The sequence below is a fragment of the Lagopus leucura genome, unplaced genomic scaffold (genome assembly GCF_019238085.1).
Source record: "Lagopus leucura isolate 7727_CA_CO unplaced genomic scaffold, USGS_WTPT01 Super-Scaffold_741, whole genome shotgun sequence".
Classification (NCBI taxonomy): Eukaryota; Metazoa; Chordata; class Aves; order Galliformes; family Phasianidae; genus Lagopus; species Lagopus leucura.
The window spans coordinates 2,124,698-2,152,002 of NW_024962256.1; the positions used below are offsets into that span (position 1 = coordinate 2,124,698).

Sequence of the window (27,305 nt, forward strand, 5' to 3'; positions counted from 1 at the left end):
TTTCACAGCAGCACTCTACTGCCAGTTTTCAAAGCAGTAATTAACTGATGAGGTGTTAATTGAACATTCACTTTGGCAACAGAGCGTTATACAGCAGCACTTTGCTTCCCCTACCAAAATTTTAATTAGTACTTGGTTTGAGGTGATTTTTTTGTTTGCTTTATTTATTTATTTATTTTGTGTTTAAGCAATACTACTTGTGATTGTAGAATCACAGTTGTTAATAACACTTTAAAATATGTTTTTTAAAGAAATTAAAAAATGAAGAAAAAAAAACATCAGGAACATCTGCCTCTTGCCTTCTATCTCTCAGAAACCAAGTATGCTTGAGAGCTGACGGGGGATCTAATTGGCAGCCAGTGTTGCTGTTGTTTATTATTACTAATGACTGTGCCATCTATGAGTCAAGGCCCTAGACCACTGTGATAAACTCCTCTCCAGCAATACGACAGAGAGACAACCCTAATTCTCACTAGATGTAAGGAGCAAAACTGTAGTTAGATCACACATGTTATGAGTGATGCTTTATTTTTCTTTATTTGCTCTGTGTTACAGTAGGCAGGAAGTAATGAAATGAGTGCATAATTAAAAAAAAAAAAAAACAACAAACTAATAATCTCTTAAACCTGAACCTCTCTTTCGATGCCTGGAGAAATTATCCAGTGAAAAAAGCCACTGAGAGATAGTTATAATGAAATTCCAAGGCTCTATCTGCCCGGTACAGGAGGGCTGAGTTCCTCATGCCTTACAAATCCATGGAGATAGGACAAGAAATGCAGATTTCTTAGCAGTAGGTGATTCCCTGAAGATTCAGCTCTATGCTTTGGGCAGTTATCCCTAAGCTATTTTGCATCCATGGATCTCAGCCAGTACTTTTGACGTATATGCAAAACTGGGACTCCATCAGAAAATACATTCTTTGGAAGTGGATGCTACTTCTTCCTCTGTTAATATAATAGTCTTTGACAATTTTCTTGCTGATTTGTAGGGGGGGAAAAATAATTGCATATTGAGCCTTATGGTATAAAAACGAAAAAATAATAGAGGGAAAAAATCTGACTTATAAATTTCAAAGTGGATTCACTATAAAGTTAAGATTCAGAAAGGTTGACTCAGATCCAGATCTGTGCAGATGAATGTTCACCTGGTTTACCTGCTTCTTTGTACTGGAGAAAAATGTATCCCAGAAGATGAGCTAGGTTTGTAGAGGAACAGATTGGGTTAAAATCTGAGGCAACCAGAAATGCAAAATAAGTTCCATTGGGTTTGATTGATTGTGGTTGTGAACAGATATTCTCTCTGAGCTCCAGCTGTAATGGTAGAAGTAACTGCCACAGCTGTTTGTCAGAGGTTCCCCATTTCACATTATCATCCTAGTTGATCTTCCGGTAGAGCTACATGAGTAGATGATCACAATGTGCTTCAGGCAGTTTCAGATGGCACAGCTGCAGTTCCAAGCTCAAACTTTCAAATATGTGTTCATACACAAGGACAGATCTCTCTACTTAAAGGTGAAAAGATATTCTAATGAACATCAGGGAAAATCAAAGGCAATTTCACATAAGTTTAAGAAGCAAATAGTTAATCCATTCAGTACATTCTTCCTGAGTTTTGATCAGAACATGCTATAATATCAGAGTCTAAGATCATGGGCTCAAGGAATTTAAGCCTAGACAAACAAAGACTGAGAAAGAAATGGTATAATATATGTAGTGCATGTACAAAGGAAACAAGTGTTCCAACTGATTGCTTTTGTGGATCAGTCAACTACTTAACACGGACTTGTCCAACAGACTCTGGTATAATGTAATGGCTTGATTGAAGGGATTCAATACATAGGAATCCAACACATCTTTGAACAACGTCAGGGATTTGTTAGTTTTCACATTGGTAAAAATAAAAAAGGAAATCAGCATACTGATACAGTTTTATTATCTGTCCTTTTTGACTTTCCAAAGACAAAGTAAGAGCATGATTTTGTGCATGCATTTGATCAGTTACTCAAATGACTAAAGGCCAGGGCTCTTTGAATCACCAAACATGCTCCAGTTGTCCTTTTTTGCACTTGGTCAGGGAACTTTTCTTCCTGGCAATTTAATTAGCAGGAATGTGTATTGCCTGTTTTATCCCATCAATTATTTCATTTGTCAGTTGTTGTTAAGGTTTGTATTTCATGACTTTCTTGTGGTTTGTGGTTTGGTACCACAAACACCTACCCCATCAGTATTTAGCCTAGCACCAGATTAAGGGACAAGCCTTTTTTAAAGAGAAATTGCTTGGCTCAATTCTGTATTCAGAGATGCCTGCCCAGTAGATTGACCTAAAATTGAGTGAATTTGAGCACTGTTTCTACACATTCAAGGTGACTATCATGAGTGACAATACAGAGTCTATGACAGACACCAACCTCACTGCAGAAATTAACAGATTTCAGTAAATACCATTCACAGGGTTTACACAACCTCATGTACAAGTTAGACATATGCCTGTACTGGAAACAGTTTCAGGTTCATTCAGGCTTCTAATAGAATTGGTTACCAGAATATAAATTACAACAGCAAGAAAATTATAGATTTAATTTGTTATAGCCCATTCCTGCCTGAATAATGGTATCACCTGCCAAAACTGCCTGCCATCACATCCCTCCAGATTAGGAGTAACATACAGAGGCAAAAAGTTTGACATTTCTATCTTCAATTCCAGTAGCGACTTAGTACTGTTTACCATACTTGGCCCCACTTTCTTAGCTGAAGGAGATAAAAGAGAATTTAGGCATAAAAGAAGCTGTTTGTTTCAATGCCTTTGAATAATATAGTGCTTTGTGCATTTTTAATAAAAGCAGCTATCTTGCTTTGATACCAAACTACCAGACAACCACAGATCCACTGTAGCTCCCTCCAAGCCAAAAAGGGTTTTTCAGTCTTTGAAGACATTCCCAGTTTCTGACAAAGTGTCTTATCTCCTTAAATATCTGCTTTTTTCCTTGGGTCAAATAGCATGAACATATTGCTCCTATTCCTACTCTCTGAGAACACATGGAAATGTAATCACAGTATTTTTTCTTGGTTCTCCAGACTTTTCATTGAGTTGGACAATTGGAGAAATAAGTGTACTTGCTCAAAGCAAGCAGTCTTGCTACAGACAGTCTGAATCAACTGTAAATTATTTTAATTTAGGTATTACAGTATCCATCCTAAAAATCCAATTCATTTGCTAAGGACTACTTGATATTACACCTGCTTAAACTCTATCTAAACTGACAGAGTAATTCTTTTCCACTTGCACACAAAGTTTCAAACTGCCTTAGAGTAATCTTATCTTAGAGTAAGTTATCTTCAAACATGCCTGAAAATTTTGTGGCAGCCAGGATTTCAGGTCTCACAAAAAATCCAAAGTTTGTCTGGGACTGTAGAAAGAAGTATACTGGGTTTCAATCTACAAATCTATGTATCTTCTAAAAAAAAAAAAAAAAAAAAAAAAAGTATTTTTCTTTGGCTGAAACAATTTACTGAAGTCACATTTCATAGTCAGTTCTCCTGTGGCACAGCCAAAAAGAGATCATGACTTCCGATAGTGTCCCCAGAATCCTAAGATCTTGGGTTTTGAGGCCATTCAAGCAAAGCAGAACAGCAGAGTATACAAGGTATGGCACTGAAAACAATGTGTTTGAGCTGCTATCTGGTTATATGATGAAAGTTACCCACTCAGTGCACTCTAAACAGGTCTGTTGGAGTGAGGAATCAAAGACAGCCAGCTGTGACAATAGCCAAATGATCCCCTTGAATATTTGCATTTACAAATAGTGACGTACTTTCAACTTCCAGGAACGAGCTGGCTGAGCACTTTCTTTTTTCTCTTTTTGCATTCCCAAAAATTAACCGGGGATTATCATTTTTCTGCAGATGCTAGATGTTACACATAGTTCACAAAGTAATTTTCTAACTTTGAACTTAGATTTCATTTAAGCCAGCCTATAATAAGAATGAAAAGAGTTTTTTAAAAAGATATTTTTCTCTGTTAAGAAACTGTTAGGACTCCAGCTGCAAAAAGGTGATTTTTCCAAAATAGAGCCAACATTTTATAATAGTCTTTTTAAAGAAATCCAGCTTCAGAAGGCAGCAATAGCCTTTCAAGCTCCAGTGCTAATTCACCATTGTTCTTAATTAGGGAGGATATGGAGCAGACACACAAAGCCATCCCTTTTCTTGATTCCCATTAAAATCTGCTAATGAGGCAAATCAGAAAAAAAAAAAAAGAAAAAAGAAAAAAAAACAAAAGAATCACACATCACGGGATTTTACATCCCTGCCCTGACCCCTAGAAAAGGAAAGAGAAAAGGAAGGGGAAAAGAAGGAAGGGGGGGGGGGGGAAGGAGTTCCTCCAAAATTCATTTGACTAACCATAAAGTAATTATAATTGACATAGGCTGCGGTAATCTGTCTGTATTTCATGCTGATGTTCTTGACAAGGCAACACGGTGAACTTGAGTCTTTCTTGCTTGCAAATTCTCTTCTAATCAATGATGCTTTCACTCACTGCATATCATCTTGTTGTTACTTGTATTGTTTTCAATTATTTCTGAACAAATAGAAAATCTGTAGGTACATATGGGCATTCCAGCAACAACTTACCTTGGGCAAGGAGTACTTTGGCAGCTTTATCGGTGTAAATGCATTCCTCCTATAAGAAACATAATAATGCGGTCTTCCACCTGATGTCACCTACAAGAAAAGCAGCAAATTTACCTTCAGCATTATTTGAAATGTTTTTTTAATTAATGGTGAAAACATCAAGCAAAACCTCCTAAGGCAAACATCACAGAGTTCATGGCAGTGGTTAAAAGCTGCAGTCATGTTATGGGTACTGAATAACCGCTGAGAGCGGCTGAAAAAGAGAGAGTAAGAGAAATGCTATTTTCTGCAAAGAGAAGCAAGGGCTAGAATTTCATCTGAAAGTCTGGGGAAGGTGAAGCCTTGGCTTCACTTAGGCCATTATGTTCTCTGCTGATTCCTGCTCTTCTCTCAACACAAAACAACCTGTTCTTTGTTATTTGCATAGCTGCTACGTGAATTATTGGTTGGAGCAGCTGATTGGCAGACATGATGCTTGATTTCCATTTCTGTCTTCACATTTAAGTGCCTAAATAGCAAGACTGGGTTAAAGCAGCATGTGGTTTCATTTTCCACCACCTATTAATGAGGGGTTAAAAAAACAGCTGACGATGTTAGTTACTGAAGCATAATCAATGTTTGTAAAGTGCTTTGAAATCCATGGATGAACGATACTGAAGAACAAATATTCCAAGGGACTCTCCACGCAGAACTGTGCTTTAATTGCCTGCTACCTAGGCTTATCAAGCTGGTTTTTTTTCATAGTGTTTTAAAGCACACTGCAGTAGTTTAAAATGGAAGAGCCACAGAGGCTAAGATCATACCAGATTAAGTAAAAATAAGAACTACTTATTTTAAAGCTCTTCACCTTTTTTTTTTTTTTTTTTTTTTTTTTTTTTTTTTTTTAAGGAATTAATCAAAAGTTAGGGGAAGGAAGGCTAGAAGCACTGTTTATGAGCAAGTGTGTGCTTCTAAAAAAGACAGTGCTACAGAAAAATGAGCCCACTTTTCCTTATTCTCATGCTTTAGAAACAATTATTCTCATTGCAAATGGCTTGGTTGCCAAAAAGCCAGATGGAGATCAAGGTAGGGAAGGCTGGGGAGGGCTTTCAGGCATTCCTTTATTCTCCCAGCCTCTTCACTGTCTGGTGTGAGGTTATTCCTCCTCTGAAGAATAGTGTCTGCAGTACGTCAAAATCCAACATCAGTCGCAGCATTTCATTTAGCAGTTCTGTGCTTTATTCCTTACAGATACATCCCGTATATAACCACTTGAAGATTGCTATTTTACACTTACCAGTTAACTGTGAATTCACCAACAATTAGGATCAAAGAAGAGATTGTTTCCAAGAATTAAAATATTTTTATTTTGTATTTGTAAGTGTCAACCATTACTGACTGGCAAATATTATCTCTTTGACCTGTTAACGTTGGGCAAAGTCCAACAGAGCATTAGAGAGAAGGTTGTAAGTGATTGCCTGTCCTCATTCTCCTTCCTCTACCATGAAGTCAGCACTGAAGTGACACAAAGAAATTTTACAGCTCTAGGAAAACTGCACAACAGTTTATAGACAGAAAGTTGAAAGCACCAAGGTACAAAGGCTGTCAGAATTCAGATGATTTCAAATGGCTTCAGATGGGACAAAAGAATTAACTTCTGTTTAGCGTGTAATAAAATCAGGTCAGTACAGAGAAGACATGAAAAGAGCAAAAACCAAGGAGTCAGTGACGAAGCAATGAATAATTTCAGATAGAAAGAGAAACTTCCCAGCTCCTGTTTCAGTCATGTCACATACACACACATACAGCCATTCGGAAATTAGAGAGCAAGTCTGAACAGTGATGCATGCCCCTGTTTTCCTTACCTCATAAACATTTTATTTACACCTCAGACACATAAAGGCACAAAAGCTATTCTGGAACGTATGTTCCAGATCTATTTGTGGATGATTTAGATGGCTGTTTATGATTGAGTTCATTAACTGAAGGTAATTAGCAATCGACTAATTCAATTTAAAATATCAATCCTTTCTCTTCCCTCCACCCCCAAGTATGACAGAATATTAACAGTCTGGAAAACCAGTTTAGTCCTAATGATTTCCAGTTCACCTCCACACTCTCTGCAATTCTGTTATTATTTTTTGTCCTTTTCCACTGTTATTAAATGGACCCTGGCAGCAGACTAATGAAATGTACAGCAGTTCAGATCTGTTCTCCAGCTCTCACCTGAAAAACAGCTTGGCTAAGTATGTCTCATCTTCAGCCTTTTTTGTATAATCACAACTGAAGCATAACAATAAAGCCTGATTACTCCTTCTGTGGTTCTTCCCCTGACTCCCTCCTTCTCTTTTCTGTTTCTCTCTTGTGCTTTAAAAAAGTTTGCTCTACTGCCCTTGCAATAGAAGATGACTGACATGTCACTTCAAGCTGGGAGGTGAGAACACTAATCCGAGAGTGCTGATGAGACTGCAGGAGAGGCATAGAGGATTACTCCAGTACCCACGGTGGATGCTACAGGCAGGAACTCTAAGACCTTCCACTGACAAGATACTAGAGGTAGAAAAACTCTATTAGCATTGTAATGAGCTGCTACAATCCACCCAGTGCCCTTGCTATGGATCTAGTCTTGTCAGATTAGTTGGGGGTTAATACATACGCACATGTATGCAGAGGGAGGTAGGAGAAAATAACAAAATATAAAATAACAGAATAAATAAGAGGTTGCTCCACACCTGAACGAAGACATAGTCATCCTGGACGATCAGGGAGTTATGGTCAATGTAGCCTGGAAAAGGTTTGTTTTGTGAGGCTTCACTGCAGTTCTGCATCTTACAGGTGATGTACTGGGCATCTGAAATGAGAAGATAAAACCAAGACACGTGAAGTCGTAAGCACAGTTTCCTCCTAATGTCGAAAAACTACTTGTTAAGCTTGCATTTTTTTGCTTTCCAGTCACATACGACGTAAAGCGATACCATCCATTCAACACAACATAACACTTTTCCCCTACTCCCTTAATAAATCCATCTTTCATTGCTCTCCTTTAAGTTCCTTCCTTCCCCACCTGGATCAGTTTCCCGTTATTTCTTTCATCACACCCTAAATAAGACATCAGAGCTAGATGACAATGATGTGGCATTTTTACCATAGGGCACAGCAGTTTCTCCAGTCACATCTAAGTTTATTTAGAAAACAGTCAAGACCAGAGTATACACAAGTACGAGCACATTTGCAGAGGACACCTGCCCCATACTGTCACCACTGATTGAGAAGCCTTTTCCTGGCACAATTCTGTACTTCCTACAGCCCTTAAACTCTGCAGAGTAGAGCAAAACATCACCTGCTTCAGAGATTTTACCTATTTCTTGGTTAACAATATAGGTAAATGCACTCTGGCAGACCAAGGCAATCATTCCACTCCATTCCACTCTCTTGAAATTGGAGGTCTGAACAGTTGTTTGTTTCATAGTAAATGGATTAAATGCAGCCCTAAAGCTATCTCATCCATGATTACTATTTGGGACTTCCTCATCTTCTCTTCTGGTGCACTGCAGAGTGCTCATCTCATAATCCATCACCTGAAGAAAAGGAATTTTAATTTCTTCATGGTGGTAATTTATCCCAGAATACAGAACCATATTCTCTGAATTCAATTTAGGCTCTTTCAGATCAATTAAGAAGTTGCACTTTCTTTAAGGACAGAACTGATTTACAGGAAGAAGGATTTTGGCATTTTAGCATTAGCACTGAAATGATAGAAACACTGCATGGCATTTAATCTTGGAACTACTTCTAATCTTTTTCCTTGTTGAAGCAGCACAGCCCCTTGTTTGATGTAATTACAGCCTTCTGATCAGAGAAGCAGCACTTTCAGTGGTAAAAGAAACGGGTGGATTTTTACTATCTCATATTTAATCTTGTTTTTTAATTAAAATCTATCATTTGACATTTTTTTTCCTTGTTTCTAAGGGCTGTTGACTTCTGCTTAGAAATTTCTATTCTGAAATAGAAATGCAGGGTAACGAACCTTCAGGAAACTTTGATGAGGAATGATTTTACCCCATTTGCAGAGTTTTTGATATATATAAATTGCTGAGTGTTATTAGTCACTGCAGTTTATAACATTTTATGCTTTTGCAGCTCACTGCAAAACATTAATTAACATAGCCCAGACAGCATTATCGAAGTGCATTTCCCTTTGCAAGGACATGTTTTTTTCCACATTAGCCACGAGAGGGCAGGAAGACTCAGAAGTGTCAGTCTGCTCATTGCAGCAAACCAGCAAAGTTCCCTCTTCAGAAGTGCTCGGTCCTCTGTCCCCCCACTGTGAGCAAGAAGGGGACTGATGGAGCTTAACCACCACCCTACAGTGCTGTGTGGTGCCTCTACCAGTCAGAAGACAGAACGGGCATCTCAGAACAGACTGAAACACAACCAATTCCCACTTCTCCTGTTAACTGAATCCATTTTATCACAAAGGACAGTCCTTCACAGCTACCGCACATTCTAAGATCGGACTTCTGTTTCCCACCTTGTCTCTACTTTTCATAATACACCACCATTGCTTTCTTCTACAGGCACGCTATCCCTCTCAAAACATTAAAAGCAGTGTCATCTTGCATCCCATGCCAATGAGTTACCTGTCCTGCAAGCACACGGAGGTAGCAAGATGTGTGCTGCTGGGAGAGGCCATCAAAGAAGATTAAAGAATCTCCTCTCCCAGAGATTTTAAAGAGCAGGACAGGCTGACATCTGTTAGAGGTGACTGAGGCTTTTTCAATCCTGTATTAATGGAAGAATTGGGACTGTGTCTATTTCTGCTGGGATCACCTGAGTCCGTGCAGCAGCAATTGTACCATTGATGAAGATTTACTAAGGCAATTCCTGTGAACTTTTACAGTGCAATTCTCCATGGCTTCAATTCTAAAATGCCAGTAATAACTACTAAAGGGCAGAGCTCTGAAATTGCTTAAACTAATCTCCCAAACAGCCAAACCATGAGATGTGCACACCAAGAATATCCCCCTCTGCTACGGGGAAGCAGAAAGAAAGGTGTCTTGCAGTGTTTGGATCCCTCATTTTTCCTAAGGGAATCTTTGTTGTGCTCACATTAACTCAAGGATTTTGTTTCGATGTCTGATTCTCATGGACATTTTATGTGATTCCATTGGCAGAGCTTTGTAATTTAGCATTAATTAATGTCAATTAATGTATTCAGTTGCTAAGCTGTGGAATTAATTTCATTAGTTTTCCCGCACAGATGTTTTCCCTGCCATAGGTAATTAGGACATTATGCTTTTCATTTCCAGAACCCTCACCTCCAACAACAGCTGCTGTTTTTAATATACAACAACAGAGCCACACTGTGCCTGAAGAGAAGAATATAACAAGTCCTAGCTCTTATCCTCCCCCGACACTTTGATTTAGACAGTTTTAGACACCTAGAGTAAGATTCCTCTCTGGAAATGGCAACTATTGCTAAAGAGGCTGCAAAAACACAGTACACAAGAATGGAGGAGATGTCTTGTAAGGGAAACCTCTGACAAAATTAATCTGTATCAGTGGTGAAACATGCTAACATGCAGTAGGAACTGAGAGCCAGAGGGTCCCTGTGCCATGAGTTGTTTCAGTCTTTTCTGTTTAGCTCAAGCTCCATGCTAATATGTTCTCAAGGGAAGTATATTCCAGAAACACGTTCTTGGCTTAGCTGGTGGAGATGGAAGGTTGTTGGTGGCTACTGGAGGTTGGCAAGCCTCTACAAGAATACAAAGAGGAGTATCAAGTTCCTTCATGAAGCAGAGCAAGACTTTCTTCAGGACACTTTGTTCCAGAATGTTATTTTAGATGACAGCTCAAGACTTATCATTCTCTTCTATCCAATCTAAGCTTGTATGGACGTTTTTGGGAAACTCTGATCACAAGGATAGTCAGAGGAAGAATTCACTGTACTACAGCAAACACATTCCTCCTGCTTTTTATTTTCTTTTCTAATTAACTGAGGAATACATGCTATTCTCTACAATCAAATCCACTAATGACCGCTCAGGAGTTTATGTGAAGAGCATCCACGCAATAAAGGACTCATTTGTCTTCCAGACTTACTATGTACTACACCTTATTCATTACTGAGTGACAAATATTATTGATAGTTTCTGCTTTTGAAGGATGACTGACATCCTTTAACTAATAAACCATAAGAACACGGTAATAACATATCTCACTGAAGACCCAGGCCTGTAACCTATCTTCAGTGGTGACTAATAAGAGAAACCTTGAAAAGGTTATAAGAATCTGTCCACATGCTTTGCATTTAAGGCAAACCTTCAGCATCCACAACCTTCAATGGGAATAAATACCACTATTTACCTGTTCTCTCATACTATAATGTTCCCACCCCCTTTTGCTGATGAAACACACAGAATGACTGTTCTTCATCTATTCCCATCTGGTCTGAATGTTGATTTGTGAAACATTTATGATATGGGGATACATTCACAATTCTCCAGGTCTCAGCAATTGCAAAGCAATTATCAGTAATGAAGATGAAATGGTCCAGTCCATTTACTAAATGGCTCACAAATCTGATTTTGTCCTACTACTCCCTTTTCTTCCCTGCAAGTCAGAGTCAAGAGTCTTTCTTTGAATGGGTAAGTATATCTTTTGCCTTTTCTATCATGAGGATACAATTAGAGAAACAAACACATTTCATTCTCCAAGACAAATACTAATCATCAGCTGTGGTGGGAAAAATAAAATAAAATCATTACGCATGGTTTAGGGGACTGAGAATTAATTCACCATCTCAGCTATATTAGAAAAGGCCTGTCAAACTAGGTTGCCAATTTTTTTTCCCCACTACAGGCCTTATTTTACTCTTCCTTGCAATGTGCTGTGAAAACATAAATTGAAGTCCTAGCACGGTTTTGTGATTCAGATACCACTGGCAAGATGCTCAGTCACTGCTGATCAGCAAGCAGAGCATGCCAGCTGACCCCAGGTGAGGTCTTAGTTTTGCCTGTACTCACAGCAGTGCCTAAATTAGCTTTTATTAAGAAAAGCTGCTATGTACATGAGAAAAGCAAAGGAAATATAACTTCTGAAATATCAGAAACTCTAAATTTTTGCCAGAACATTAGGAACATATGCTATATATAATATAAAATTAAAAACTTGATACTCCTAATAATTTGAAATTCATCTACATAAGCAAACGTGAGTCTCATAAATTAACACTTGTTAATTTTCCATGGAAAACCTTAGACATCCTTTAAGCCAGCTTTGCCTTTCTCCGGAGGGAGCCAATGGGTACACAGTTAATCTCTAAATGCCTTGTAGAAATCCACCTTTCAAATTCTCACCAACAGTCTGGATTTCTTGATAGATATCACCCAGAAAAAATTACATTCTCATATCAATTAGCCTGAATCAGGCCTTACTGAGATAACTCTCCCTAATTCAAAACAGATATAACCATGAATTAAGGATACTTCTGTGCTGTTCTTCAAAAACAAACAAGCAAAAGGAGAAATAAAAAGTGTAGAATCTGTATACCATTAAGATTGTACACCTCCTGAAAGCATTCAAATTGCATTTGAATAAATATGGATTTAACTTTCACCAGTTACTCTGGCTGCTGACTATGGCAGTGAATACAACAAAGAGAAGCTTATCATGTTGTTAAGAGCTGTGGGGGATTAAATGTCTTACTGGGGTGGTGGCCTGAAACAAGGGAAAAAAATCACAATTCCTGCTAACTTTGACAGCATGGTCTGATCCTGTTCCAGAATCAAAGCAGAACACCAGAGACACCCAAGCATACAAATGGAAATGTGAGATAAGGTTCATTGAAACTTCTTCCAACCGAAAAAAAAAAAAAAATCAGGTTTTCTTACTGTACTTTCAAGCCCAGCTTGACTAGAATCGAGCCTGAAGCCTTCAAAAAATTAACAGAATCATCCCTTCTTAACTCAGACATCTGAAGAGATAAAAAGTTATCTGGTGCATTGCAAGATTTATACAACAGGTTTAAAAACATAAATGGCAATGAGTAGCCCTGCTAATCTGCCTCCATCAGTAAAACTAATCATACAGTCTGTACTCAGTTTGTTTAGTACCTAGTTTGATGAGATAATGTGTTCAGGATGAGCCCACATTTTTCTGGATAGTGAGAAAGAAGAAAATAAAGGAGAATGGTGCAGGTACAACACTGCTAGCCAGATCCTCATCAAGTGTAAATCAACTTGCCACTAAAGTTACTCTGATTTATGCCTGCTAAGAGACTCCTTTTTTGGCTCTTGTAAACCTTTTACATTATGTACATAAATACAATAAATAAAATGCACAGACAAGCTGTAATCAGAGAGCAGAGTTAGAGAGTTATTGATATTCTAGTAGGGAAAACCCAATGCTAAGGTTGCTGTTGATAGATGTTCTCAGACAACCCTCTAACAAGAAGATGGGCTTACACCATACTCTGCTGACATTTTCTCATCTACAGCTGTTGTTGTACCACTCAGCTTCTGCTGGAAAATGTGCCAGAACAAGCATAAGGCTGTTTTCCTATTTGAACTTGAGTAAACAGTTTTTTGTTCAGCCGTTATATCACTACTGATTTAGTACTGCAAGGCTCTAGTATACAAGAAAGGTGAATACATGAAATCTGTCATAGTAACTAGAGTAATTGACCATGTTCATACTCTCTCAGCCTGCTTCAAAGTCCTCTGACCTGCAGTGCTAACAAATGTCTTCTGGCAAAAAACGCAGTGATATGTTCCAAGGTTACTGCTTCAAACTGCCCACTGTAGTCCCCTGTCAGTGCTTTCTAGAAGAACTGACAAAACAGAGCATGCACTTACAGAATATCAAACATCTTATACTTCTGATGAGCTGGGAACCTCTTGACTCATGAGCAGAAATTTCAGCCCAATGGCTGGTTTGCAAGGGAGGTCACCAACAGCTGAAGTTTGGAAGCCACAGCCAGATTTATATTAGCAGTTCTGTTGTTGACTAAATAGAGAAAATTTAAGTTGTTCTGCCTCCCAACTAAACCAAAATAAGTGCACTCGGATCAGTCACTTGAGCTTGGCTGATGAGCAATAACTTCAGTAACGTGCCTGACTCCTTATCACAGACAGTTTCATCTACCTATGTTTTAGTTTCCACCTTAAGATCTATACTAACCGTACTAATTTGGTAAGCAGTCAAGGAATCTTTTGTGGAATTGTGCTATTGCTGTGCAAAATGTTCTTTACTGGAGGCTAAGAACTCAAATAACACTTTTCAAGGTATTTGCAGTGTGGCACCTTCTCTGCAAAGTGTGAGACAAACGTCCCTCCAAAGCATCATCGGGATATAGCTCCTTAAACACTGATTAGAGTGGTTTGTCTCAATGACCTCAAATTCCGAAAGCCTTTGTAACAGCAATTTTTTTTCTGCTGAATAAGATGCTGTCCTATTAGAATGTTTCATTCTCATTTAACTTGTCATGAGAAACAGAAAATTTCATGTCCCCAGCCTTGCCACTGTGTTCAGGTAAGTGAAGCTGAGAGGAGAAATAATAACAGAGAACACAAATGATAAAAAAAAACAGAGATAATAAATTCTTTCACTTTTACTAATTTTACATATCCCAAAATGGAAAGAACTTTAAAACTTTATGATTTCTATCATAACTGTTTCTTTTCAAAATTCATCTTCCAAAAAAATTCTCTTTCATGCTGAATTTCAATGAGTTAAAAAACTGATTACTTACAGTTACTTTTTCTGACAGTTTCTAAGTTTCCAATGAGAAACACACATTTTAAGTAACACCATTGAATTTGAGGGTACAGTTCAGGGGAGAATTTGATCCTCTTTTAAAGGAATTAACTGACTGCATCATTAACACTAACATATTGGAAATGGCACAAACCTGCTTGTTATGTTGCAATAAAGTTGCTACTACAGAGGAAACAATATGAAATGACAATGACAGGGTTCATGGCAGTCAGGCTTCTGTTGTGATGCCTGAGGCAGTCCAGTGCTGTGGAAAAGAAATCCATGGAGAAAGGTCTGCAAAGGCAGGGGAGCTGAAAGAGAAAGCTTGAGGAAGCATGAGTAAGAGGAGGAAAGGACAGCTGGTGGCTTGAGGTGCCGGAGAGAATTCATAGCCAATCAGAAGAACAACCTGGCATTGCAGGTAAAGGTAGTTGCTGGAATGGAGAAAAGCACTTTGAGAGGCAAAGCAAAGAGGGAGAACAGCTGATGAAAGTGAAGGACAATGACAGTAGTAACAGTGAATAATACATTTAGGTTGGTAAAAGGCTTCTAATGCAAGAGAAATGAGGTGTTTTCAAAGGTAGTACCTAAGGCAGAGTATCCCTGGTCAACTGAAATGGTTGCTATGTTCAAGGAGATACTACAATGATTACTGCATGAAACAAGTAGATAGACTCTGTGACACTGGAATCTCTCTTTTATAAACAAAAATCACATAGGAAAAAAAAGAATTCTATTTCAATTACTTTTTATCACACATTCCTCTTTACTATATTCTCAGCTCTTTTCACAGGCTCTTAATCCCACCTTTTTACCCTGCTGGAAAGACTTCTCTTCTGACAGACATGCCTTAGACGAGTGAACCACTAAAAACTCAGATCTCCATCATGATGTATTTACAAGCATTTAAGGGCAGTTCAGAATACCAGTCTTTGGAAGATGAAGTACTTACGACCATCCACTGTCTTTGCCTCCAGGTGCACAAGATCTGGCTCTCTACTGGACACCATCATAGACCTGCAAGAGGCATATTGATTAAAATATGTTAAAACAAATACCTTGGGTGATGTCTGAGACATTTATTTCACATGATTCTGTTCAGCTGGATCCAAACTCACACTCACAATTAAAGCTGTTCATTTTTAAACAATTTTGGAGTTTCAGCTAAAATAAACTTGAGAATTTGAAAAACATTCAACTCTTCAGTGAATTGATACCATTACACTTATGAGTACTTCATTTCTTGAGTTCTTTATTTCTTTATTTTCAATTCTATTCCCCATTTAGAGACTTGTTTCTCTTTGCATTGTCATCTGACCTTCTGATGCATCCTCTGGTTTGTTTGGTAGGTTATATTTCATCTCAGGGTGAGATACAGCATACTTGGATTGATGTGATAATAGTGTTTGCCAGCATACTAATTATAGCTGTTCCTTTATATTGGACATTTTACGCACACTTGCTTAATTGACACTCTTAATGATCAATATTCACATTCATTAATTAAGAAATCTTAAAAAACTCATTTCATTCATAAAAAACACATTTTATCACTTCTGATCTAACAAAAACAGTGTTCCATTAAAAAAAAGAAATGTTAGATTGGCTCATAAAGTGACTGTTCGTTCACTCTGAACTAACAAGAAACAACAAAGACATTGAGCAAATAAGGAGATTCTGAACTCACGCTTTGCTTTCTTTATCAAGGTTCTTCTCAACCAGCACCACTGACCTTGACAACTTGCTGGTAGATGTACAAATTATATAGTCCAAATGGCCACTACTTTGATGCACAGCCAGAATTTTTGCATTACTGGCTGCAAGTATGTAACATTTCCATCATAAAGTACCCTCAGCAGCAACTCTGAAAATCAGTCTTGTATCTGGTCTTGTCCCTGTCGGCCAAGGGATCATCCTAGATTAAGGCTAAGGGTTCAACGGTCAGTTCCATGTTAGCTGCTTGACCCCCAAGCTAATAGATGCATGCGGGAAGAGAAAGATTCATTTCCATTGATAGACAAATTAGGTGCTGCTCTGTTCAAAGCCTCATTATTTTTCAGGAAATCAAAAGTGAAATTCAAACAGTGATTTAAACCTTAATTCAGTTCCCACTGACTGCAATCAGAGGCAGCTCCAGCCCTTAATCATCATGCACATTAACCAATAACCATTATAAAAATGTTAACAGTAACAAGAGTATTTGTGTCCTGATTAATCCCTAGCTTCACTGGCAAAACGTGTAACAATTCTTTAGCTAGAAAAGCTTTGGATTTTATTTTGTTCGGGTACTGGAAAGATTCAGAAAAGTCTCTGAGCCAGCAAGGATTTCACCTTGTTTTTATTTTCAAAAGCCCTTATGGCAAGGTCTTCTTCTCCTAAGCATTCAATCTATATTTAAAATCCCTACTTCTTGATGACTGACACAAGGTGGGTGGGAAAGGAGTACATTCCTAGGGTATTTTTCCTTTACCTGCCATCATCAGAGAATTAGGGTCAAAACGCTAGGACTGTTATTTACAAATTCAGTTCAGGATGGATAGATGCAGGTGAAAAACAGCCCTAAAAATGCATAAGGATTAAGCTTATAATTTGGCTTATCTCCTTTTTATCCTTGCTTATTTATTAGGTTTTAAGCACATCTGGAACTGGGCTATTCCAGAAAATACTGTTCAGCACTCCTCCTCCTGACCCAACAAAGCCCCAGTGGGGATTGAGCTCTTCAAAAAAGAAAGGATTGTATTTCACGGACTTGAATACTTTGTCTCTTTGGGGACGTGCAACAATGATATTCATTCAGCAAAAACCTTGTTGCCCTGATTAAACCCTGTGAGCCTACAGTCAGGTGCTTTAAGAGTTTCCTCCTCTTTTCTGACCCCAAGAAACACCTCTATTGCATCTTTTATTGTGAAGACAGCAAAAAAAAATGAATAAGATATGTTGCACTGACAGATGGAAAGTGATTGTCATTGCTGTTTCCACTTCTGAAATGAGCCATAATTTACATCAAACTCTTAAATGTCTTAACGGTAGAATATAAATATCTAAAACCACCCAGCCCAGAAAGTTAAAAGCGTTAGTGACCTGCATACTACTTCACCTCATGCTAGGACAGCCAGAATTATGATTGCAGAAGCTTCAGCTTCAGGCAGAATTAAGTCATCAATTATCCCAAGGATGGACAGGACAAGGATGGCTAAAATATGACTCATGATAAACATTATTTTTTACTCAAGGGCTTCAATTTTTAATTTTGATGTTGCCTAGCTCCCTACAAATCAGAAGTGGAATGAGAGACTAAGAAGAAAGCCATGGCCCAGGGAAGCTACGGCAGTTTCTTAAGTCAAACAAGACGTGAGGTGGAGATAAGAATTATATCAAGGTCTCCTTACCTGTTACCTGACAGAATACACACTCCATTGCTTTGATATAACTGGCCTAATTTACTTGTGGCAGCATAAGGTCACGCAGTCTGACCTATGCATGATAACATGGGCCTGACAATAATGATAGCAAAGTATAATCAGTTGCAAAGGATAGGTGAATTACAAATACATATCTTCTCAAGTCAGTGTTAGCTGTACACAGTTGGCATCACATCTAGATTGTGCTGAGAGACTATTGCTCAGAAAACTGTAAATGTCACTTTTTCTCATATCATGCTGTCTTATTCCATGGTAGTTCTACGATATTTCTCTATATATCCCTTTATTCTACCTGAAAAATCACTTCAAGTAATATGCACTGTACCCTGTTATACTGTACAGATCTCTGAGCTAGTCACACTCAAATATTTTTGTAGGCAGTGAGGAAAAAGAGGCAGTTTTGCATAGTGGTTCATCTGAACTGTCTTATGAGTTCATTTCACAATAAGACAAACTATCTCTGAATGGATTGTTTCTTACTATTGAATATAACATGTCTGGATACCTACACTACAGACATCCACATGATCAAATAAGTGTCTCAGAAAAGATGGTGTGGCAGACCTGGAGAATGTTTATTAACTAAATTTTAAAAATTGAATTGGAGTAGCATGGGCTGTAAGTAAAGGGAACAGACAAAAGGGATCCTTGGTAGGTGAGAACAACAGACTTCTAAAAGCCTGCGTATCATTAAGTAATGGTGTTAAGCCCATGATATAGGTATGAAATACAATGAATAAACTTAATTTATTATAAGGAAATTCCAGCCCTGATTGATGACTGGATATGAAAATTCTTCTACCAAAAATCACATGATCAATAAATACAAACTTATACATGGAAAAAGAGAACTACACGCCCTAGATAACTCCAAAGCCTCAAAGTTGGAGTCTATAACTTGAGGTGAGTGCCCATTCTACTTCAGTATCTTTTGTCAGTACAACCAAATCAACACACATTTCACTAATTAAAGAAGGAAGAGAAAAGTGCTGTGGATTTAACAGCCTACAAAACAAACACGCTGCAAAGGACATGGATACAGGTGAGCAACACTCTACAATCAATCAGTTACTAATTTCCTTTCATATATTTCTCTGAAAATAAACAGCACAAACCTTGCCATGCCCTGTTCTGAGCATCTGCTTTTGTAGCTATGCTGGTAACACTTTGTTCTTCTTCAATTCTGTCCTTTTCTTTCAGCATCCATTCTCAGAGACCTATCAATCACACATACAGCCACAAACTTTTCTTCTCTTTTATTTATGCTTTCATTTCATGATAAAATAATGGCATGCCCCTTGCTCATTCCTTTAATCCTCCCCGAAACTTCAGAATACCAGGGATATGCTAGCAACACCTTCTGCTGAGCAGTATCTATTGTATTTTTCCAATTATCTTTTTTAGTGGTTTGTTGGTATAACTGTCTGGATGTTTTGGGGAGGGCAGAAAAAGAGAAAAAAAAGAGAAAAAGAGAGAAGATTTAAAAGCCAAAAGGAATGTAAGTTGCCCCATTGTCTTTACAAAAGATGCTCACATTATGCATCATGTAATGCTCCCCCAGTCCTATTACAAAGTTGCTTCCTAAAATTTTAATTCCCTTCATGCTTGCTAAGTAGCCATCTACTCTTGAGAGCTTCACAGATCAATACCAGTGCTTGTAGCACTGAATGCAGATTCTACATCCAACCATGAGAAGCAGCACAAGGAGAAGACCCAGAATCATCTTCTGATTTAGAAAAAGACTGAAAATAAAAAAGCAGTCTGGCAGTGCACATGGCTAGCTGGCACATTTCTGTAGTAACTTAACTCTTGCCATCTCTCTGTCTGACTTCTCACTAAAACCTTAGTTCCAAGGCCTACCAGATCTCCAGAGTCACAGAAACTGCCTAGAGAGTTTGTGGTGTTTTCTCCCTGGAAGTCTTCGAAAGCCATCAGGACCTGGTCCTGGGCAAACTGCTCTGGGTGGCCATTCATTAGCAGAGAACTGGAACATAGGGATCCAGAGGTCCCTTCCAACCTAAACTATTCCATGATCCTAGGAAATACAATAAAGACCTTTTTATCCTGCATTTCTATTTCCTCTAGCTTTTTATTTACTTTTATTGGAAAAAGCAATTATTTATGTATATTAGGAAAAGATGAAACTTATAAGGCCATCAGACCACTCAGAACTGCAGAAGGGCATCACTGTGAGGATAGCAAAAATTTGCACGTGGGGCATTTTTAATTTCAAATTACCAATTTTCACAAAAAAGAACTCAAAGCACTGGACTTTAGACTTTTAATCTCGTGGACTTGTGTGTACTGAAAAGTAGCTTCAGATGCATATGATACTGGATGCTCGAGTTCAGACAGAGCCACATCATATCTGAGACAATATGCACAATAAATTCAATGGAAAAATTTTCATATATAATTCATATGAAAAATGCCCACAGTAGCCAAGATCACTGGTAACTTAAGCTAAGCAATTCGAGACTTTTTTAGAGAAGCTGCAAAAAAGGAAGGAAAAAGGCCTAGAATGAAAGGCTAGAACAGAAATTCTATCACCTTTGCACAACCAGAACCACTCATAAAAGTGCAAATGTGGCTCATTCTTCTTATGGGAACTGAGATCTTATACAAATTTCTACCATGTCAGAAGAAATGAACAAGCACAGAATCAGGACTAATCAGGACTTTATGACTATCCCTCACTGTCTCTTGAAGAAAAAACAAAAAGTATGATTTGTTCATGCAGCAAAGGATGGTAGATAGCTGACAAACATCAGCATACCTCTACTAAAGCACATAGCATGGAAAACCCAGTTTAATCCCCCTGTCATTAAAAATACTTATTTGCCTATATACCTTCACTTCCCCTCTTGCCAACTTGTCCTGATCCCATTTCTGGCTGTTGGAGAACATGCTCTCAGAGATCTTAGTGCCAAAGTTGTCTTAGGAACATAAATATTCTATCAAGCTTTATCTTGTCACAATAGAGTCATAAAGTTGCACTGTTCAGCACATGATAATGGCTTTGTAATTCAATTATTGGTAGAATTTGCCTTCAGGGATTTGTCTTCCTTTAGCCTCAGCGCTTGTATGAATCCCTTATCATAAATCTTGCCAGTGCAAAACCAGCTCCCTCACTGCCTCTGGGACACATGCTGTCACTTCATGTTAAAAAATTTGACAGCTTATTCCAAATTGTTGAACGGCAGGTTTTTGTTTTTAAGGCCAGAGTGCAAACAGCAACATCAGATGATGTTTGTACAGTCCTTGGTAGCATCAATTTTACTAGTTCCACTGAAGCTCTAAATCTTAATTGCCATTCATAAAAATAGTAACATGGAGTCCTGAACAGAGAGCTTTCTGTCCAAAGATACTTGACAATCAACCTTTAAGTAACCTTCCCTGCATGCAACTGATTTGCTCAAGATAGATGGAAAAGTACGAGATGAGTAGAACAAGTCAGAAAAAGGGGTTTAGGAAAATTTTTGGCCTCAGCTTTGCAGATAAACTCCTCTGATTAGTCAAGAGCACAGAGACCTCGCTGATTTGACCAAGATCACAAAGTTGTTATGTGGCACTGATAAAAATAGTGCAGAATCCTTCAGGCTCCTTTTTCTTTGACTACAAAATTCACTCCATGAGGACTTTGCTGATACTCTGTTCCTTTTTCACTCAATGAAAAAAAACTCCCCAGGGAGTTTAGCAAGGCAGTGCATTCTCATGATTTCTTTACTCCCTATTATGTGGAGTTTTACAGATTTTACTATTTCTTGAATATTCTCTAAAGAGTGGTTTCTACCTTTCACATCTCTTAACCATTTTACTCTCCTGATTTGTTTTAGAAACAAAGTGCTAGACTCCAGACAGATGTAAATCAGCACATTATTTCTTTACACTTGGCCAATAAATTCCCCCCAGTTATCATCTAATTAGATTTTCCCTTCTATACCTCTGCACTATTCTGCCATCGTCATCCAATTAGATGAAATGCTCCAATTTGGGCAATTCAACTTGCAGCCATTGGGCCAAATCCATCCTATGGTTCTTGACTTCATCACCTTTTCTCTAGAGGGGATGGGAAATAATAGTGCAGTGAATAAAGCACAACCAGGTAGACACTTCCCAGTTGAGCCATTCTGATCAGGAAAACCAGATATCTGTTGCTGTTAACACTAAAATAATATTTTAATTTTTTGCTGATACAGCCTAATAGGATCACAGCTTCCCACTGTACAAAGATGCATCTCTGGTGTCTGGTAGTGCTGTGGCCCAGTCAGGATGCTCTGGAGGAGGTCAGGAAGTCATTTACAGCAAGTGTCAAGTCAACTCTTCTTAGAGAATATGCTTCTCATTAACTATATAACAAAAAACAGCACTGAAATCCTCCTGAAATTGACCCAGACAAATCTGCAGCTACATTCACTACATAATTGTCTTACTCCCTTCATGTGCTCTCCTTTATAGATGTACCCAAAGCAACCAGCTTCTTAGTCCAGCGCTTGCTGAAAATTGACTTGTTTCAGAGTTATAAGCATTGCAGGCTTCTGCTATGAACTCCCCAAACCAGATTTGAAACAGGTATATTAATGCCTGTCAACATCCATACATCTTCCGTAAGGGAAACATGAAGAACCAGGAAAAAGTTAAAAGTGTATGGAAACCTTCCCTCATTTATGAAGTATCTTTGGATATATATATACATTTTTTTAAAAGATAAATTAGTTGAAATCAAATCACACCAACCTGTATGTCAATCAGAATAGGCTGGTTCAATCCCAAATGCTTACTCAGATGGAGTATACCTCTTCTCCTCCATCCTCCCTACTTACAACTGAAGAACAAAACTCTAAAGTGAGGAGGGGGCAAACTCAGATAAATGGGTAATGTGTGATGAATTTTAGGATTACATTCAAGGTATTCTTTTACACCTATCTTTGGAGTTCCCACAATAAACAGTCAAGAATCCTTTCCCCCCCCCCCTCACAAAATAGAACTATGCCAAACTAAGGTTTTGATACTGAGGAGCTATATTTTGCTCCAACTAATCCTGAATCGAGTAACAAGTTTTCTCAAGAGACTATTGGGACCAGAGGATCTGATTATTATAGATTCAGAGGACCAGAGTTTTACCAGTACCCTGCTGCATGACTTCAGCTAATTTTCTCATTCTTGTCCAAGGAAGAAAAATATGTATTTTGGATGTTAGTTTCTTAAGAACCAAGACTTATAATAAATCCAAAGATTCTAAATGAGCTTTTAACAGCAACAGAAAGAGGATGCTGCATGTCTTTTTCTTATTTCCTTGCTGATTCACATGGGTCTGGCAGAGCTGTACATATCTGCAAGACAGGAAAAAAATCCTGATTCCCTGGATAAATCTGAGAGATTTCAGCCTTCACTTGTAGCAAAAAGGTAGAGCTCCATGAGGGTCAAAGCATCTGGGAACTATAAGCAGAGGTTTTCATTTAATCCTTTGAAATATCACTGTGGTCTTTGGTGAACATTGCAAACAGAGAATATGCTTTTTTCTTGCACCCTGGCTAGACAGGATATTATGCTGATCTTTCCAGTGAGAAAACTGTATATCTAGGGCAATGAATGGTGACCACGCGCTCTAACATGTTGTTCGCCATCAGTAATGTTAATAGCAGCCCAAGGAAAGAGATGTTTGCAAATGCGTTCTTAATTCTTGTACTTGGCAGTATTGCTAACCTGCAGCCCACCTGTATCTTTAGGCTGGCAGCCATTAAACTACCAAAATATATTAGCAAGCCAGCTACTCAATTCAGATCTCCTGAAACCTGTCATGGGTCCTTCCATGATATGCCTGTCTGGCATGTGCTCATCTCAACAATTTTTAAGCTATAAAATACTATGTATTTTCCTATTCAATTTTTTAGTATAGTCCAATTCATCAGGTATGGGTTTTGTGTTAGATTAAGCAGATGATTTTCTGGTCAGGCTGTCACAATGCCATTTGATTGTCATCTTCACTGTCAGCCATCAGCAGTTGCTCTGCCGTGATTAAAAATCTTGTTTAGCAATACACAGCATCATCTGTAAACAGCCCAGACACTGTGTCATTTAAATGGCTTCAGCCCACCTGGGTAGGTGTGCAAATTTCACTAAGCCAAAATTTGACAAGAAAGTGGGGACAGTTTGCCTGGCTTGCTCCAATTGCTTGAATATAATGGAGTTCTTAACAGGGCTTTGACACATTTTTTCCCTTGATTTTCAGCTCTTTTTGCTGCTACAATGAATGCAGTCAGACCTTTTAAAATATATTTTCTAGCCAACTCTTGATATATACTGTATAATTCTAGTCTAAAGATTATCTTTCTTTCCTGTTGCTCATAAAAGAAACACATATACAGTCTTATCTATTCATCTGTCCTCCCAGCTGCTTACGGATTTATCTTTTTCTCCCTTTCAGTGTGTATGCATATCTCTGTATTGTTTGAGTGGAAGGGCTGGTTAACTGTGTTATGTTGGTTTTGGTTTTTTTTTAAATGATCTTTGCATTCATTTTCTCTGCTCTCCCATGCCCAGAAAAACACAAGATGGAGGGGACACACAGCAACATATTTTCCCAAACTGACGTATCTCCCATAAAGTAATTAGGGAACCATTAATATCATGGGCACACAATCCTACTGAAAATCAGATGTACAATGATGTATTTTTATTTCCAGTCCAACCTCCATGCTCATGCAAGTACATGAAAATCCCAAGCAGTATTTTTTGTCTGATCATGACAGTCAGATTCTTGAAATACGGAACGATACTTCTCTTGTATTTCTCCCACCTGCTTATCTGTGTGCAGTACACAAACACGAAAGGAAACTAACTGCAGTGATGCATTTAGTGATTATAACTTTTTATGATTTACTAACTGAATTTTTACCATTGTATGCTTGTTTGTAAGACATTTTTATTATTTTTTTTTTCTTTAAATTTTTCAAGGGTAGGTACTAATTAGACTTAGCTGAGAATCTTTTCAGAAGATGTCTCAATTAAAAAAATATGTTTTGCAGACATTTCAATGAGCATTTTAATCAGTTATTTTATTTTTGTAAGGCCAGCATGATATTTTGATTTAAAAAAATTCTATATTTTAATGAGCAATTTTGCTTGTTGGCTGTAGCAAGCTATACTCACTTTGACTAGGCATTTTGAAGCCACTGGTCATTAATATTTGGATTTGCAAGTTACAAGGTATCACCATTGAGCTTTGACTGGATGACAGGACCACTTCGAGCAGGAAAAAAATAAAGTAGTTCCTAATGTGATTGATCTAGCAATTGTGCTCATGTTTGCATTCACTACAAACCATAGTCTTTGCCAGCAAAATTCCAGGAATGTATGCAGAAAATCAACAAAGATTATAAAAATAAACTCAGAAGCATTTAGATAAAGCATTTATCTAACATCTACTGTATTCTCTTTCCCTAATACTGATCACATTAGTAAGCAACTATGCTAGCAACATTAAACCATATACATTAAGTTGTTTACTCGCTGGATTAATATTGCTTGGAATACTCCTTCCTAGCAATTATAGTATTTTCATGCAGCACAGTTCCAGAATAACCAAGCACCATGCCAACCTTCATGAATTTTCCTGTCAAAATAACAAGAACCAACCAAAGAAATAACAAAAAAGTATAAAAAAATGTGAATACAGAGCAGAACTGCAGTATCCTTGAGGTGTATGCAGCGTGTATGCTTTAACATTGTCACCAGGCACGGAGTTGAGTGCATTATGCTTTCCTTGGTATACCACTTCCACATATCTAGATTATGCAGAGAGACACGTGACAAGATACCCTAATTACAGCAATTATTAGAAATGACAATTTTACTACAGCCCTTTACACTAAAGGCTTCCCAACACACTTAATTTTAAGGGTTTATCTGCTCATCTCTTTCTCACACTCCAGATACATTTCTCCATAATCTCTTTCATCACACTTGCAGATGTCAGAGCATTACTCACAGCTGAGGGTAGAAGAATAAAAAGAGGGGATGAGCTCTGAAGGAACAAAGATCCTATTTTCATGTTAATGACCCCTTTTAATGAAATAGATGATGGAAGAACACAAAACACCTGTGAGCTACAGAGCTGTCTGTACATAGAGCTTTTTCTCAGCTATGCAGTAGGCATCGGCAGATTAATGATTTTCAGAGGTTTAAATTTCTCTAGAGTGGTAGTAAGAGAGAATGTTTCACAGTGCAACCAAAAGTAAGTGAATAGAAAATTCTCTTGGAAACAGACATAAGACGTTATATGTTTCTCTGGCAGCACTTGCAGCAGTCTTTTTAAAACTAAAATTAGCAAGCCCACTGCTGATTATTCAAAAGACTTAGAGTGACTCATAGAATCCCTAGAGTTGGAAGGGACCCTTAAACGCCATTTGGTTCAACTCCCCTGCAAAGAGACTCATCTGCAGCTCCATCAGGTTCTCAGAGCCCCTTCCAGCCTGATCTCAAGTATCTCCAGAGACAGGGAATCCACCCGCTCTCTAGGCAACCTGTGCCAGCGCCTCATCACCTTTATTGTAAAAAAACTTCTTCCTTATATCCAAATGAAATGTCCCCTTATATATGTCACAACAGGCTCCGCTAAGAAGTCTATCCTCTTCTTTCTTAACTCCTCCCCCGCCCCCCCCCGCCCCAGATACTGAAAAGCTACTCTCAAGATTTCCCTGAAGCCTTCTCTTCTCCAGGCTGAACAGCCTCAAGCTCTCTCAGCCTGCCCTCACAAGGGAGGTGTTCCATCCCTTGGATCATCTTTGTGGTCTTACTCTGGACTGAGTAACCCAGAAACTAACTGGTAAACCAATGTAACAGAATAAAATGCAAATACAAATATCAGCAAGAAATTAAGAGAATGCATATTTGCGTCAACTGTTCAAATTCTTTTAGATGGAACACCCTCCAGATGTTCCTTCCTTCCAGTAAATGAAGCCTTTCTTAGATATTGGAATATAGCCTTCATTCTCCACAGAGAATATAAAGCCATCATTCTCTGAACAACACAGTTGTGTCCGGGCGGATCCCTTCAAATCTGTTTGATTTAGAAAAAGGAACAGCAGAGAGAGTCCCTGTAGGCTTATTTCCTTGGAAATTTGTGACTTTGAGACATTTTCCTTTATATTCATTTCTGCCCTTAACACTAACTGAAAGTCAGCATTACACCTTCAGTTTGATTAAACTCTGCACATAATAATAATTTCTCAACAAACAAACATGAGGCACCAAATGACACTCTACAAAAACTATTCAAGAGCTCTGGATATACATATACTGCTGTAGAATTCTGGATTTTAACTGCTCATCTGCATCGGCTTATGTCCCAATTACCTTTCATTTTCTTTGCATGGAGGGTCAGCAGTATCTACACTATGAATGCAAAGGGCTGCCCTTCTTTATGAGGCCTGGCAGCGGCCATATAATTGGAGCTGGTTTTATTTTCCAAGGCAATGATGACCCCAGTAAATAATCCAGAACAAGATTTAACACT

At 38.2% G+C, this 27,305-nt stretch overlaps 1 protein-coding gene across 1 annotated transcript in view; it reads right to left on the minus strand.

Moving 5' to 3' along the window:
- LOC122175874 (VPS10 domain-containing receptor SorCS1-like) overlaps positions 1-27,305 on the minus strand; it is a 268,752-nt gene that overhangs the window by 61,531 nt on the left and 179,916 nt on the right. Inside the window, exons 6-8 of the mRNA XM_042863898.1 lie at positions 15,319-15,383; positions 7,343-7,461; positions 4,632-4,721 (exon numbers count right to left, since the gene is read on the minus strand). Coding sequence (XP_042719832.1) covers positions 4,632-4,721; positions 7,343-7,461; positions 15,319-15,383 — 274 coding nt within the window. The remainder of the gene's footprint in view (positions 1-4,631; positions 4,722-7,342; positions 7,462-15,318; positions 15,384-27,305) is intronic.